The sequence below is a fragment of the Falco cherrug genome, chromosome 8 (genome assembly GCF_023634085.1).
Source record: "Falco cherrug isolate bFalChe1 chromosome 8, bFalChe1.pri, whole genome shotgun sequence".
In the NCBI taxonomy this organism is placed as follows: Eukaryota; Metazoa; Chordata; class Aves; order Falconiformes; family Falconidae; genus Falco; species Falco cherrug.
The window spans coordinates 1040711-1056201 of NC_073704.1; the positions used below are offsets into that span (position 1 = coordinate 1040711).

The following is a 15491-nucleotide window of genomic DNA, read 5'->3' on the forward strand; positions in this document are numbered from 1 at the left end:
GTTGGCTTCAAGTGCGTGTGTTTTCCTTGCGCAGGTCGGGCGGGGGTCAGCCGTGCAGCCCTCGTTTGCAGCAAATGGCTCTGGATTTCCTGACGGCAGCGCGTGCTGCCCTGTGAAAGCGATGCTGCGGTGCCAGAGCAAGATGCATTTACATTTCACTCAGTCAGGAGTCATTTTTTTTTTGTCTCTAGGTCTTGCAGTGATTGTGTGTTTTAGCCACTTATCATGCATGCAGACTGTGGTTTGCTGAAAGGGCTATTCTTGTTTTTAATCTCTAATTTTTCCCTGGTTTTGATTAATTTCAGAGTGGTTGTCTTTGTCCCTCTGCGTAAAAACAAACTGCTTATGCCTTTTTAAAGGCCTGATTAGCCCTGGGGAAGTGTTGCTGACTTGGAGTAATGTTATTCCTGGTGTTCCCCTGTTTAAATGAGATCAGGAGTAAGAATGCGGCGTCGCTGTGCTTGGGATCCATTAAAGTCCGGTCTGGAGCTCTGACTGAGGCAGGTTGTAAATTTTTCGGGTTCATGCGTGTTGGAAAGGTGAGGGGGAGCAGTTTTCAGATGGTGCCTCTTTTCTGGGAAGATTCAAAGATAAGAGAGGCTTGGTGTCATTCTTTCTGGAGAGAATGGAACAAAACCATGGTGAGATGGAGCGGAACCAAGGCAGAGATCCCAAGGTAGGTGTGTGTCCCTGGGGCCGTCAGCCCCAACACACACGCTCCGCTCCCAGGTGGCTCTGGCCAGAATACACTAGAAAGTACTTTCTGGTTTTATCAGACTTACTGGCCAAGCTGCTAATCAGTATTACATAGACCAAAGGACTCCCACATGCAATAAAAGTCACAAGCTTTATTGGATTTCGAGATAGGAAAGATTCACGTCCAGCTCCTTTTATAAACTGCATTACGTTTCATTCTTTCAGAGCTCCCACCAGTACAGCCCTTTGTAAATACGACGCTGACAGAGTTAGTAGGTGCGTAGATGGGTGGCTGTGAGCTTCTCTTCCTTGGCTGGTACAGCCTAGAGCTACAGAAGTGCTTGAGCTGGGTTTAAGGGGTTGCTGACATTTCTGAAATACTGAAAGAAAAAAAAAATACGTTGGTGCTTTTTAAATTATTATATTCAGTTAAGATAATAATAATAAAAAGGTTTGTGGCAGTTTAGAGCAACATAATGCTTTAAAGGAAAATAGGAAGAATTCAAAGAGCAAAAGTTGTTCTGAATAAAAGCAACCAGAATATGCTGTTTCGTGAAAAACGCCTGAACAACCGCTTGAACTTTGTCAGAATATCCACCCCCCCGCTGCCCCAGGCAAACAGCTTGGCAAAGTAGGCTTTATTTAGGCAACTCTTTCATGTCACTCAGTCGACATTTTTGACCAAAAGAAAGATTTTTGACTGAAAAATGCCACACAATTCTAGTCTTAATGAAGCAAAGAATGGCGCTTTGCATTTCTAGGAAACGCCTGGGGCTCCTTGCACACAGATCTGCGCTAGCTGCAGGCTTGTGCTAAGCGTGAGCTTACCCCTGCGATCAGGCGTGTGCAGCAGCCACGGGCTGTGCAGGCTGCAGTGCTCCTTGCAGCAGGCAATGGCAGAGCCAGGGCTGGATCCCGGGGCCACAACGGTGTCATCCTCTGCTTTGTCCTAATACCACCTCACTGGCCATGTATTAAACCATTTTATTGAAAATGAACAAAACACCTTTTTTTTTTTTGTTTTTAACCCCAACTGCATACTTTCTGTGACTGTGAATATAAACTTCAGGTGCTGTTTACTTTCTATAAAGCCTTTTTCGTCCAGCTTACAGAGTCTGTAAAATAGATGCAGGTCGGAGTAGGGAGGCATGGAGAGCAGTAGCACCAGCGTAGCTTCTTCAGTCTCCCAGATGTGCCCACCTTGCCCGGAGTGTAGTCAGGAAGACAAAGGATTTCAGATCTAATTCTCTGAGGCCTCCTGTCCTCAGCTCCCTCATCTGTGTGGGAGACTGTACTTTGGTCATTTGATTTTTATTTACCCAGTTTCAAGCTAAGGGTATAATAAAGCACATTATGCCAGTTGCGTGTGTGGTAATGCTGGATATTTTGCTTTTACCATGGTAGTTGATTATAATGCACTTTTTAAGACTTGCTTTCTAAAAAAAGGAATATTTATACTTTTATGTGCTTGATTCACACAGTATAGTTTGCTCAAGTCCTGTTATTAAGTGCATTGGCGGTTACATCTAGAAAGCAAAAAACATGCTGAGTAGTGGTTTATCAGCACAAATCTACTATTTTCACTAACAGTCAGGTTCTCCTGGCTTCTGACTGCCCCCATTGTAAAAATTAGCAGTACGGTTGGGTATTCCTGGAACCCCAAATAGCCATCTGTGAGGACCTAAAACAGTTTGATGGCACAAATAATTACCCCCACACACACCCCCCCCACCAGAATCCAGTGTCTAATCCAAACATATCCTTCCTGAAATGATGCAGTACCTACTCCTGATCTGAGTTACTGGAAAACAGCATGATTATAGTGGTGCCACTCGTGCCACCATAGTTAGGGGTTTAGGGCCTGACCTTCAGCAGGGCTCTAGGCTGGGGTTTGTCAGGGAAGATCTTGCTCACGCTGCCCGGAAACACTCCTCTGATTTTTGAAAGAAAAGAACATGTGTAGTGTTAATTAAAGAGGAAAATGTAGAGGATACCAGGAGTATTTTGTCTGCAGAAAAGCAAACCAAAAAGCCTTTTGTTGCTTCCTTAGTTCCTGTGGTATTCTGCCAGCCCCTCATTAGGGATTAGCAGGGGTGGGATGGGGAGACTTGGAATCGACCTGAAATCTTTGGCAGACCCTGCCTCCAGCCACAGCCAAGCTCGGGCTCTGTTTGGAAGCTGCCAGGCAGGGCTCTGCACGTCACAGCACCCCGGAGAGCCCTGCTAGGGCGGCAAGAGCAAGCATGGAGGAGGCACGTCAGAGGCCCGCAAAGCTCATGGTCTTGTTTTGCAGAAGTTGAGTGTTGATTGGAAGATGTTGTGGCCCTCGATGCAGACGCAGATGTTGAAAGTCCCGCTGGAGTGGGACTCCTGTCAGCATCGTGCAGAAGGTCAGCGCAAACCTATGCTCTGTACGGGGCTGTTGCTTTTTCCTTTGCGGGGGGAGGCTGCCTTGCCGCTGCAGGTTCCAGGCAGGAGAGGCTTGCATGGCTTCTTGGAGGCCAGCAGAGGCCTGCCTGCCTGCCGGGGGGTGCAGCCGGCCAGCCCCCATGCCAGCTGTGCTGGCCGTGCCCCATCCCCAGACAATGGAGCCATCCATCACCGATGCCTTCAGGAGAGAGTCTGTGGTGGCATTGTGCAACGCTTCCTGGCCACATCGGCCTCTGTCACCAGCACCCTGGTTTGTGCCAGCAGAAGCCAGAACGAATCTGGCCTGTTGCGTGTTTGTAGAGTAGGTATGTGCCGGCTCTACCTGGGGCTGGACAGGAGTTGCTGACAGCCCCCCAGGGCTGCAGCCAGGTATCTGAGAAGGGGGTACCCGCTGCTGGCCGCAGCCACCCTGCAGCACACCTGGGAATCTAGCTTAAACCAGCCAAAGATGGGAAATTCAGAGCTAATCCACTAGCGTTCATCAGCATGAGCTCGTTTATGCTACCCCATGAAATCAGCCGGCTTTCAGGCACTTGCACAGCAATGAAAGTTGTGCCTGTGCTTTTGTGGGAAGAGTTGAGTTAGTGTTGGAGGGAGAGCAGTTACCCCAGGAAGCACCGGGACACTGTTCTGCATTGTCAGAGTGTTGTGATTTATTTTTTTAACGTTATACAGACAAAATAGTGGCTATTGTGTAGGCACGTGCTGTCTATTAACAGAGATCAGGAAAGGGAAATAAACCACGCATTACTGAAGAATAAGATCATGATTGTGGTCAAGTGATGGCAGATTCTTTTTTTCTCTTTGTCAGGCTGATTTGTAAACATTCTTCAAACAACTGTGCAGACAGCAGTGCCACGGCTTCTTGAAAGGAAAGCGAAGGCAAGGCAAGATCCGTCTGCGCAGATGTTTGACAGTAACCTTAGACCTGTCCCAAAGCTTTCTGGCCATCTCCAGTTGTCATGGCGAGCTACGCTGCACATGTAGCCTCTTAGCAGTGCAGTGTAATCAGGCTGTAATTTATATTTTATCTCCAGTGATGATAGCTTTTAAAAATGTTTTGTGGTGTACTTGCCCTTTGATGCATGCTAGGCTCCTGGTAGCATTAATGGGAGCAGTGTGTGCTGGGGAGGGGGGCTGGGCGGAGGAGACACCTTCCCACCGCCTGCAAGTCAAGACTAACTGCATTTTGCTAATGGTTCGGCTTATCACTTTGCATGGGATGGCAAAAGCAGCGCACAACTGGAAGTTTTGTTATTTTTTGATACATATTTTTCTTTTTGTTGTCTTTTCTGTCACCTTTCTGACCGATTTTGGCAGCCTGGCCCTGGAGGAGCATTGCTGCGCTCTCGGCACCGGGTGCTGGGCGCTGTCTGGCCATGTTTGCAGCTCACTGCCTGTTTCCTGCCCTCGAGCAAGGCGACCGCCATAAAGCAAAGGGGGAAGCATGTGGCGAGTGTGCTCCAAAGATGTTGAAATGAATCACTTCAATCAGCTCACATTCCAGCCTGGAAACCAAACTTGCCTTTGACTTTGGGTTCCCTGTGGAACTCATTTCTCTTCTCGCGGTTCTCTTGACTCCCCTTGGCATGGCTGAGAGTGACTCGTACCTCAGAGCTGAGAGATTTAGGACACGGGGTTTGTCCGATCCACTCTTCTGGCTCTGGTGGTGGTCAGTAGCAGCTGAAGGGTGATAGGAGGGGCCTGGATATTTGGGGGATTTTGTTACTGTGTGGCTGCTTTGTCTTCACAGCTGAATAGGACCCAGGGCTGCTGGGTCACCAGTTACTGCGGCCACCAGCTCCGGTTGGCTGGTTTGGCCTGGCTTGCGTAAGGCAGGGTGCGTCACATCGCAAGCATGTATTAGAAATAGCTCTAAAAAGGGTGTTTACTCTTCTGAAGCAATTGCTGACCTGCATTGGAAAATGCATGGGATGCGTGGCTAGCATTTGAACTGCAAAATTAAAAGAAGCTCAGACTGAAGTTAGATGAAAGTGAACATATTTATCCATGTCAGACTTCCTACCATTTTGCACGCTCATATTGATTTCTTTTGACACAGTCTTCTTTTATTGAGTACCATATATTTTTTTAAATCCCTTACCGATAACGGTACCTGCTAAGGGCAATTGTAAAAGGAAACTAAAGTATATTAAACCTGCCTGGAGTCAAAATGTAATCTAACACCTCTAGTCTGCAATTTGTCATCACTTCATAGATACTTTTTCTTTTTTAATAACGGTTTTGGATTTTCCTGAGTTTTGACCTTAGGATACTGTATAATCCAAGAAAAGCAAGGAAACTAAACCACAGTCTTTAACACAGCTTTATGGTGTCAAGGTGTGAAATCACCACTGTGAGAACGAGCCCAAAGAAAATACTTCATTTGGAGCTGCAGCTAGTGCTGCAGTGTTTACCCAAATGAATGTATTTTTGCAAGGAGGAAAAAAAAAAAAAGAAAGAGTGGTTTAACAACCACGTTTTTAAGAGGAAAGAAATGAACACAGGTGCAAATTGTAACTTCTGCTACAGTTTCTTGTACAGACATTCCTAGGAAACTTGTAAAGTGTCTTGGCACAGTGATTGTGTCTAATTAATGCTCTTAGCCCTGTGAGCCCCGGACTGGGAGACTGTCAGGGTGCAAGCCTGTTTATGGCAGCAGCTCGCTCTGTTCTCTTTTTGCACGTGTCTGTGTACGAAGAACGCGAGACTGGAGGTGGGGGGCGTCAGGCTGTCTGTTTGAACAGAGAATCTCCCGCAGATTATCCCTGCAGAATCTGCTCAGAGGGACAGTACATCCTTCCAGCTGTAAGATTTCTTTGCCAGGTGATGGAGGTTGTCTCTTAAGTATTTTAACAGGTTAGCTAGGCACTGCCTGTGAGCTCTTGGCTTGCAGGGGTGAAGCGGTTCAAATTCCAGCTACAGGTGTCAGTGGATGCAGCTGAACACCTTGTGTAGGCTTGTCCTCCACCCTCCCTTTGACTTCAGCTCATCAGTAGGAAGGAGCTTCTCCAGCGAGCTTGCCTACGTGAAGTACGTAGTGAATCCGTTTTTGTATTGAGTCAATCTGGCAGCAAACCCTGCTGAGTAACCCTGAATGCTCGGGCGGGGTGTAATAGACAAGCAGTGTTACCGAACACAGGTACTGAACCTATATTTTTTAATGTGTGTGCATTCTCTTTGGCTTTTGTTTTGGGCTCCTTAAGCGGGCTAAAAGGTTGCTCTCTTTGGCATAAAAGTCCTTGGTGCAATAGTGTTATTGGCTGGCTACGAGAGCAGTGGAAATGTGAAGGAAAGCTAAAACCTGAGACCCCTTCACACCATGGAGGGTAAAATCATAGAATTGTTTGTTGGAAAAGACCTTTCAGACCATCACATCGAACCGTTATCGCAGCACTGCCCAGCCCACCACTCAGCCATGTCCCTAAGTGCCACATCTATGCATCTTTTAGATACCTGCAGATACGGTGACTCCACCACCTCCCTGGGCAGCCTGTTCCAGTGCTCACAACCCTTTCGGTAAAGAAATTTCTTCCAAAATCTCCCCTGGTTAAGTGAAGGCCAATCCATCCAGCTTTGCTCCTTGTGGGTTTGGGCTGTGAGAATTGGCACTGGCTGGCACATGCCTCGTGAGGTACCTGTTGGTGCGCTCTCCCCACGCACAGAGGAAGGTGGTGTCTGTGTCACAAGGGCTGTCTCTGTTGCAAATGCACAGTCCAAGAATGTAACATTTTGAGTGTTTCTCATAGAAAGGGGAGCCTCATCGTCTCAGCAAAACCCATCGGAAGGGAGCTCGCGTGCCCAGTCCTGTCTGCAAAGGGATGAGCAGAACGACAGCACGAAAACAAAAGAGCTTGGGGTTGCCAGGTAGAAGTGCAGTTCCCGTTTCTAATCTGCTGCAACAGCCGTTGCGGCACCGAAAGGTGGCATTCCACAGAGCAAGTGTTGTCAGCCTTGCTGCCCGAGCCGTGTGCCTACCCCACACAAGCATCCTGCTCAGCTGCCCCTAGCAACTCACCATCTTCACGCGTCTAGTTCTTGCTAGAAAGTAGGTGGAAATGGAAACAAACATCAGTGGGACAGTGAATCCAGCCAAAATTAAATGCAGTGCAGACACAAACTGCAATTACAAGACTTCCATCGTTCGGTTTAGGATCGCTCACCTCTTGGCTGTCCCAGCCTGCCCGTCAGGTTTCTCCTTTGGGAGCGTCCTGAGGCGTGGGGAGCAGATACGTGTAGAGCAGTGTGGTGATCCCTTCCCCCCAGTAATTCTTGGCTTTGGATTTTAGAAAGACCACAAACCCTTAGCTTATTACAAGTAATCCTGATCACTCCCGTAATGATACAGTATGTTATATACTCTCCTAAACTTAATCATTCAATATCTCACTTCCTTCCCTGTAGGCATGTACTATTATATTTTACACATGGCTTCCAGCTGGTTTTCATTGTGGCCTTCAAATCATATTTCAGTACAGTGCGATTTAAGACCAGTCACTTTATCTTTTAAAGTCAACTTCCATCATATTTGTTTCCTTGCAAGTTTTCTACCAGGGCTGGTTAATTTGTTTGAAAAAAATGAGTGTGTGTATGAAGTTAAAGTCAGCCTGAGCGAACCATCACAGAGCAGCATCTTCCAAAGCGGCTCTGCTCTGAAATGCTGAGGAGGCAGCCATGCCTGTAGAGTTTAAAAACGAAATCTTCGAAAGGGATGGAAAAAATAAGTCCTGTGGGCATGGAAGGAAATCTATATCTTCACATTTGATTTGCAAGTAGATGGGGAGTCAGTGAGGAGGGAGGGAGGGGAAGGGAAGTCGGCTCCAGATGGTGGTGGCTGTGGAGGAGGTGGTGGCTGCCCCACCTGTGGCCGGGGAGCCATGGGGAAGGGCTCGGGGGAAGAAGGGGGTGGGAGAGGAGTGCACGGGGCACCCACGCCGGGATGCACAGGCCTCTGAGCCCGGCACCGGCTTTCTCGGGAAAAGGAAAGCTGAGCGTGGCTGTCACGCTTACCCTTCTCTCTGAAGCCCACCGTATGCATTGTGTTTCCTGGTCGATCAGACCATCGTCTGGGGGGCTTGTCCACGCTGGAAGATGCGCTGCAGCCTGTACTTTAATCACGGGAGATCGGGGGGGGTTCCTGCTTCGCAGTAGGGAAGCAGAGCAGTGCTGACCCCAAACCTGGAGTGCTGGCGGGGCGTGCGCAGCAGTGAGTGAAGCCAGGGGAAATTCTACCTGCAGATTGACGAGCATCATCATGACCCAAAACCTGAAAATCTGGAACTCCCAAAGATGGTTAGTTCCTCTGTGAGGCTGTGGCATGTGGAGCTGGACATGAAGTAAGCAAATTGCCCAAACTGACCGGCGTGTTACATAAACGAGATCAAAGCAGATACTTAGCAAAAATTTAGATTTCATATTGCATCATGTGCCGCAACAGCTGATCTGTTTCCCATAGAAAAGCATGCTCTTTTGTATTAAATAGTCTGCATTATTGGAAAGAAATACAAAACTGATCACAGCCTAAACCGGAAGGAAATCCTGTGCATTTATCCATCTCTCTGTATATGGGTGATGTTGTGCCGCTGAAATCCTTTGTTAATGCCACTGGAAATCCAGAGCAAGCCCCCAGAAGTCAGTGAAATCATGAGATTTATCTGTTATAAGAGTAGCTTTAGGGGGTTTTATTACTTAGGAAAACAGTAAGTGAAATAAAATACAATATTTTGCTAATATTTTACACTGATAACCCCTGGCTTATGTGTTTTCTCTTCTGGAGAGGATGGAGAGGTCACTCCAGAAAAGGAAGGGTTAAGTAAAATTATTCTTTCCCTCCCGCTCTCAGCCCTCTCTTTGGTTGATTGCTTTATAGATGCTGTAGGCATCTCTTCATCTCCTTCAAATTAAACATTTTACTGCTGCCGATCCTGTATTGTTGGATTTTTTTCATCATTATATTTGATTGGAAGTCTTGTAACATTTTTCAAGCTGGATCGTTTCTCATGCTATTTGTCAACTGAAAAGGCAAAAAAAGCCCGCTTCCAACTCCGACAGGAATGAACCAAGTAATTCGCACTCTTTCTAGATGTGTTTCTATCTCTGTTAGCTGCTACTTGAATTCAGCTTCTGATTAGCAATGCTACTTGAGGCTTTTCATGTGATGCTGTCTGTAAATTCCCTGTTGGTTTATTTGTGGTGTTAAAGCCTCTTTTTTTTTTTTTTTCCTTTTTCTTTTTTTCCACGGGAGTGGGGTGGAGCTGCTCTGTTGCCTTACAGTGTCAGGGGACAGGACCAGGGGGCACAACAGGAGATGTAACTTAGCCAGGGGCTGTGTGACAAATTTATGGGGCTGGGTCCTTGGCTAGTGTCAGCGATCCCGGCTCTGCTGCTTTCGGTGCTCCCTGCTGATGCAGGTATGGATCTGAGCCTCCTCTGTAACCCCGCTATTTGGAAACATCAGTCCTGTCTGGAAACAATCCATGGACAAAAAAGAAATCCTCAAAGAGCAGCTGAGCGATTCCGTTCATTGGAACATTACTCTCTCTTATTACAGAAGATGTAGTAAAACATAAGCCAGAGTATCTGTCATTGCCCTTTGAGATTCTTCTTTCCCCCAGCTCCTTGGTTAGCTCCATTTTTGCGGCACCCCAAGTATTTACGTGCTTCGGAGGGAAACGAATCTATTGGCACTGAAACACGCTTGCAGCATTTCTGCCCACCAGTGGCTCCTGCCAGCAGCGTGGCAAGCCCAGCCTCTCACCGATGGCGACACCTGCTTTCAGCTGACAGTGTGGAGCTGCCATGAAGCTGCCTCCTTGTTTGGGTGCTTTCCGTCACCGTCACGAGCCGGCTCTGCGGTGGCAGCAGCGGTGACTCGTGCTGCTGGTGGTGGGATGTGCAGTTGTGTGTTGGTGTGCTCCCTCCCACGAGCACCCGCTGCTCATCAGGGCGGCAGGGCCAGGCACTGGCCCGGGCCGAGTGAGCGGTGCTGAGCAGCAGCTGGAGGTGCCCGGCGGTGCTGAGCAGCAGCTGGGGTGCAGCCCCCCTTGGCCGGCCACCCCTGCGGCGGGGGCAGCAGGAGGCAGGGCGCCCCTGGCCAGCCTGCAGGTCGGGTCCGTGTCACAGCGTCTCCGCAGCTCCGGCTCCTCGGCCACACGTGTGCGGTGGGCAGTGGCTGGGGACTTCAACGCACTTTTCAAAAACTGACGATCACTGATGTTATAAATTATGACGACAGCAACGTTTGATGGAGGAAGTGAATAAAGGGCTCCTCGGCACAGAGCTTTTCTATTTATTTGCACTGCAGGCTGGTAATTCCACAGTGGACTTGCCCCTTGCAGCAGTAACTTGGTGGGTGCAGTGTTGTCCTGCGGGCTCGGTGTGTGGGTAAGACTCGGTGCAAGTTCTCGGCACACTGCCGTTATTTATCCTTATTTTTTTCCCTTCAGAGAGCTTTAATATAAGGTTGATTTTCTGGATCTTACGGTTTGCAGCAAAGACGTTTTCTTCTTGGGTGAAGAGCCAGAATTCCCTCTTACTTGTGGAAGGAAATATTTATCCATATTGATTTTGCTAGCTCTGTAGTTTTGAGTTCTAATAATTATTTCCCTCCGTCTGAAGAAACCTCTGGGCAAATTCAGCCCTCAATCCCGTAGGGGATTTTTGCCAGCAATCTCTGTTGTGTAGGTTTGGTTTTAAAGAAAGCATATGGAGCTCCTCTGTGTTTCTAACGATTCAGAGCAGGTATTTTTTTCCCCTGGAGTAAGGGCTGCACGAGGCCCTTTCTTAGTCATTTTAAGTGGCTGTTAGGAAGAGTAAGAGCTGCATGTGCTTTCTTTAAACTCACCAAAAAGGAGATGCTGCTGGTGAAAATCTGTTACAAGACTGAAAAGTGTGTTTGCCCAGAGGGTTTCTCAGAATGGAGAACTGTAATTATTTGAACTCAGAACTCCACAACTAGTGAAATTAATACAGATGTAATACAGAGAAATCTGTTCAAGAGATGTGTTGCAGCCAGCTCTGTGAAGCAACCAAATGGACTACAATGTCACTCGCCGTAGAAGGGAAGTCTTAACAAATCTCTGCACTTTTACTGTTTTTTTCTTCCATAAAGCAGCTGTGATGGATTTTAATGCCAAATCATTATTCATGATAAAGTGGCACCTGACAATCCCACGTGTGCCTAGGCCTTTGTGGTACTTGGCATCTTATAGAAACTGTGAAAGTCTCTAGCCTAAAAAGAGGAGAGGAAACAAGGAGGCAGGAGAAGAGGAGCAAAGTGGAAGAACGACTTGTCTGAGGTGGGACAACTGGCCAGTCATCATGACCGCAAGGCTGTAATACCTTTTGACTTAATTTTGGTTTTGGCTATTTTGTATTTCTTTCTGTTACTTGCATTTTGTATTTCCTATTTATTTTGTGGTTTTATATTTATTTGATATCATTTGCCTTTTATATTGCTTCCTCCTTTCAGTCTGTAGTTACTGATGCAGCTGTCTTAGAGGTGAGAAAGGTAGCGGAAAATGAATATTAATTAATATTTTTCTTCACCAAAACAAAGTAGACTCTGTTGTACACGTGCCCTTATCTCAAGCACCTAGGGGGTCAGCATGTACGTGAAATCTCCGTTTTATCTTGTAGGTGCTGCACAGACAGCAGTCCCAACCTGCGAAGGAGAACTCCCCGCCTAGAGAAGAGGCTCCTCCTCCACCCGCTGAGGACAGTTGTGCCAAAAAGCCAAGATCCCGTACCAAGATCTCCTTGGAAGCTCTAGGTATCCTTCAAAGCTTTATCCACGACGTGGGTCTCTACCCTGATCAGGAAGCCATCCACACCCTCTCTGCTCAGCTGGATCTACCCAAACACACCATCATCAAATTCTTCCAGAACCAGCGTTACCACGTAAAGCACCACGGGAAGCTAAAAGAGCATTTGGGAACAGTGGTTGACGTGGCAGAGTACAAGGATGAGGAGCTGCTGACGGAGTCGGAGGAGAACGACAGTGAGGAGGGCTCTGAGGAAATGTACAAAGTGGAGCCTGAGGAAGAGAACCCCGACAAAAGCAAGGCAGCTCCAGCAGACATCGACCAGAGATAATGTGAGGCAGGAGTGCAGAAAGCAATACATTGATCCAAGGATTTTCTGGGTTTAATTTTTTTCTCTTTTTTTGTTTCCGTTGCGCATGATCCATGTGCAAACCGAATGAATTCAGCATTGCCCTATCAGACACCGCCTTGACACAGACACTCAAGTGTTACACTTCCTACATTTGACTGAAGTAATCATTGTAATCACATAGGATTATGCCTTCATTAAACTTGCACTTATGAAAGGGACATCTAGCAAGTAAATGGGAAGAAAAAGTCCTATGAAATCAGTGAAGGAAAATTTACAACTTTGTGTGTATATATATATATTTGCATAAAATATATATATATAAAAATTGCATGGGACAGAACTTTACAACCTGAAAGTATAGACTGTGAAATAAGTTCTTTAAAGATGAGACTTGTTTATGTATTAAAACCACTTCACAATGAGTTGCTTTGGCTTTTTGATAAAGTGCCACCTGCTCTCAGGGTGTGGTGACTATTTTTTAATTCCTATTTATTTTCTATGTTTATCCCTGATATTTTTTTTTTCATTATTATATGGCTTCCTATCTTGCATCTTGATGGGTAATTTTTGAGGTATGTATTTAAAGACTTAAATCAACACTGCCAAAAAAAGAAAAGAGGAAAAAAAAAAAAAAGAGAGAAAATGGAAAAAACAAATCAGGGCACCTTAAAAAAAACAACCTAGTAAGTTAAAGTACTTTAAACACAGTGCACACTTAAAAGGATACAGCATGTTCCACTCTCCAGACAGTCCTTACTGTAGTGAACAGATGAATTTTCCTGGGATTCAGAATGACTAAAACGGAGTTCAGTGCATAGAAGACTTGTCTGTTAACGAGGTCTTTATAGAAAGAGAAGAAAGATAACGTGTTGAGATTTGATGTATGGAATTCATACTATGAACCACATTTTACTGTGGATTTTATTTACCTGTTCTCTGTTTCAGATCTTAAAATTTATAAGCTTCCTTCTTGTTGTTGCTTTTTTTTTTTATACTGAGGTGAAACACACACACATGCACACACAAGTGTAAAATGACACTGGGACACAGAACGCCACGATCCCGACCATCCTGTCCAGGTAAATTGCCGACAGACCGAGGGGTTGTGTTGCTGACTTCCTGTTCGCCCTCCTCGCTGGCCTCCCCGTGTTTCTGGTTTAGCTGGGCTTCCTCCGTGTCACGCGCTTTGTGCCAGTGAAATGAAGTGTTTTCAGCTGCGGGTCCCCCAAGCTGCAGCCCACCTCCCTGCTGCAGGGGGGTGCAGGCGCGCGAGGCCCTTCACACCCATCCAGCTCCTTGTCGAAGGGTTTCGCGGTGAGGCGACCTAGCTAGCAGCTACGTTACATAAAGCAGAGCTAATACTGACTCTTCAATGGCATGAGCACTAAAGCTGCAGTCTGCTATAGCATCCACCCGTTCCGAGGCATCATGTCACAAGAGACACCAAGTAGCATTTCCTTTCCACTTCAGTGCAATGATTCCCGAGACAAGACCTCACCTTTGCTACTCTTGCAGCTGGATTGATTTCAGACGCCTGTTCAAACTGCAATCGTAAGCGTACCAACAAGGCTTCTGGGTTTTTTCTTCCTTTTTTCACATGGGCTTTTCATGTAACCTTGACAAAGACCTCATGCAATATCACTTTGAAAGTTACTTTCTGTTTACTACACCAGGCAATGTAATATAGCTGTTAATACTATTTATATATTTGAAAGGTATAAAAGGTAGGAGTTAAAAACGAAAAACAAACCTCTACATGTAGATATTTACTCAGAACAGACAATATACAGGGAGAAGACATTGCAATACAAGCTAATTCTAGCTGCTCAGTAACCTCTGGAGTTTTTAAGGGATTTTTTTCAAAACTAATGTTTGAAACGTAAGAGTATCTCTGCATAAATTTCATAGACCTTTGCAAAATGATGGTGGGTTGCTTACTTGATGCCCCTTTTGCTCTTCATCCTTTATTTCTGTAGTACGCTGCAGCTTTAATCAGAATTTCAATGGTTGCTGCTTTATATTTCTCTCAGAGCTACTCTGTCAAAACTGTCTTCTTATCCTGTAGCTGAAATCACTCCATGCATTTGAAAGGAAACTGAATTTTGCCAAGCTGCGTAAGGTTGTTCATCTGATGATGGCATCGACATTTGGTATCTTTTACACTTCAACCAAAAATTTTATTAGGTATTTTTTCAATGCTGAGTCTTGCCTTTTTATTTTTAATTTCACTGCCAATTTTGCAGTGGTTCTAAGTGAATCTGTGGGCATTTTAGCCTGTGGTCTTGCCAGAACTTTGCGAATTACAATGCATATATGTCTATTTATTCAATATCCATCATATAATATCTATTTGGAGAAAGAAACTTTTCTTGTAGTGCCTCTTAACAAAGCACAATTTTCCGCCTTTTTTGTGAAATAAAAAATAAAAAAAAACAAATTGTGTTTTATTGCAGTATCAACAATGTGAATAAGGATTAACATATTGTAAATGTTCTTTTTTCCATGTAAATCAACTTTATCTTTGTTATCACTAAGTGATAATTAATTTTTAACTTATGTGCATTGTTAGGCTGTTAGAATTTTTTGGTTGTTGAAATAAAACGCATTCAATAAATATGACTTAATTTGTCAAGTAATTTACTGGGCCTTTTTTCTTTTCTGCTGAGTTCAAGTGGAACAAGGTCTGCAGAATGGAGGGGGCACATCTGCATGTTGAAAAAAAGAGTTGATCAGCGTTACGGGGGTTTGAGAACCTGCACAAGCTCCCTGGGGTTGGCACAGCTGACAAATCTGTCACCTGGGACTGACCCGCTGTGTTACTGGCTTTCAGTGTACACATTATGTGCACACACCGAGGGCCCTCCGCTGGGGAGGGTGTGGGTGCCATCAGCCTGCCAGAGAACATGCTCAAAACACACATAAAGATCCACTTCCAGCCTGCTGTCTTCTTTTGCTGGTAGATTTTTTCTGTTTATAATTAAAAAGCCACAAATGACTGCGTGTCAGGAAACTTTTGGAGCACACATGTCCATGGTTAATGGACATAATAAAAGGCTTTATTATATTTATAGCCGGGCATCCTACTGAGTGTCTAGAGGAATGCCGGAAGGATTGATGTATCTGAGAAATGTGTGAAATAATTTTGGGGAGAATACAGATAAATGGAAGAAATTGCTTAAAATTCTTAAGCTAACAAAGTGGTGAGTGCCTGGATTCAATCCTGGCAGACAGATCCTATACCGCACATCATA

At 45.6% G+C, this 15491-nt stretch overlaps 1 protein-coding gene across 1 annotated transcript in view; it reads left to right on the plus strand.

The window, feature by feature from the left end:
* SATB2 (SATB homeobox 2) overlaps positions 1-14859 on the plus strand; it is a 136577-nt gene extending 121718 nt beyond the window's left edge. The window contains exon 11 of the mRNA XM_055719194.1: positions 11764-14859. Coding sequence (XP_055575169.1) covers positions 11764-12219 — 456 coding nt within the window. The 3' untranslated portion in view covers positions 12220-14859. The remainder of the gene's footprint in view (positions 1-11763) is intronic.
* The last annotated feature ends 632 nt before the right edge of the window (positions 14860-15491 follow it).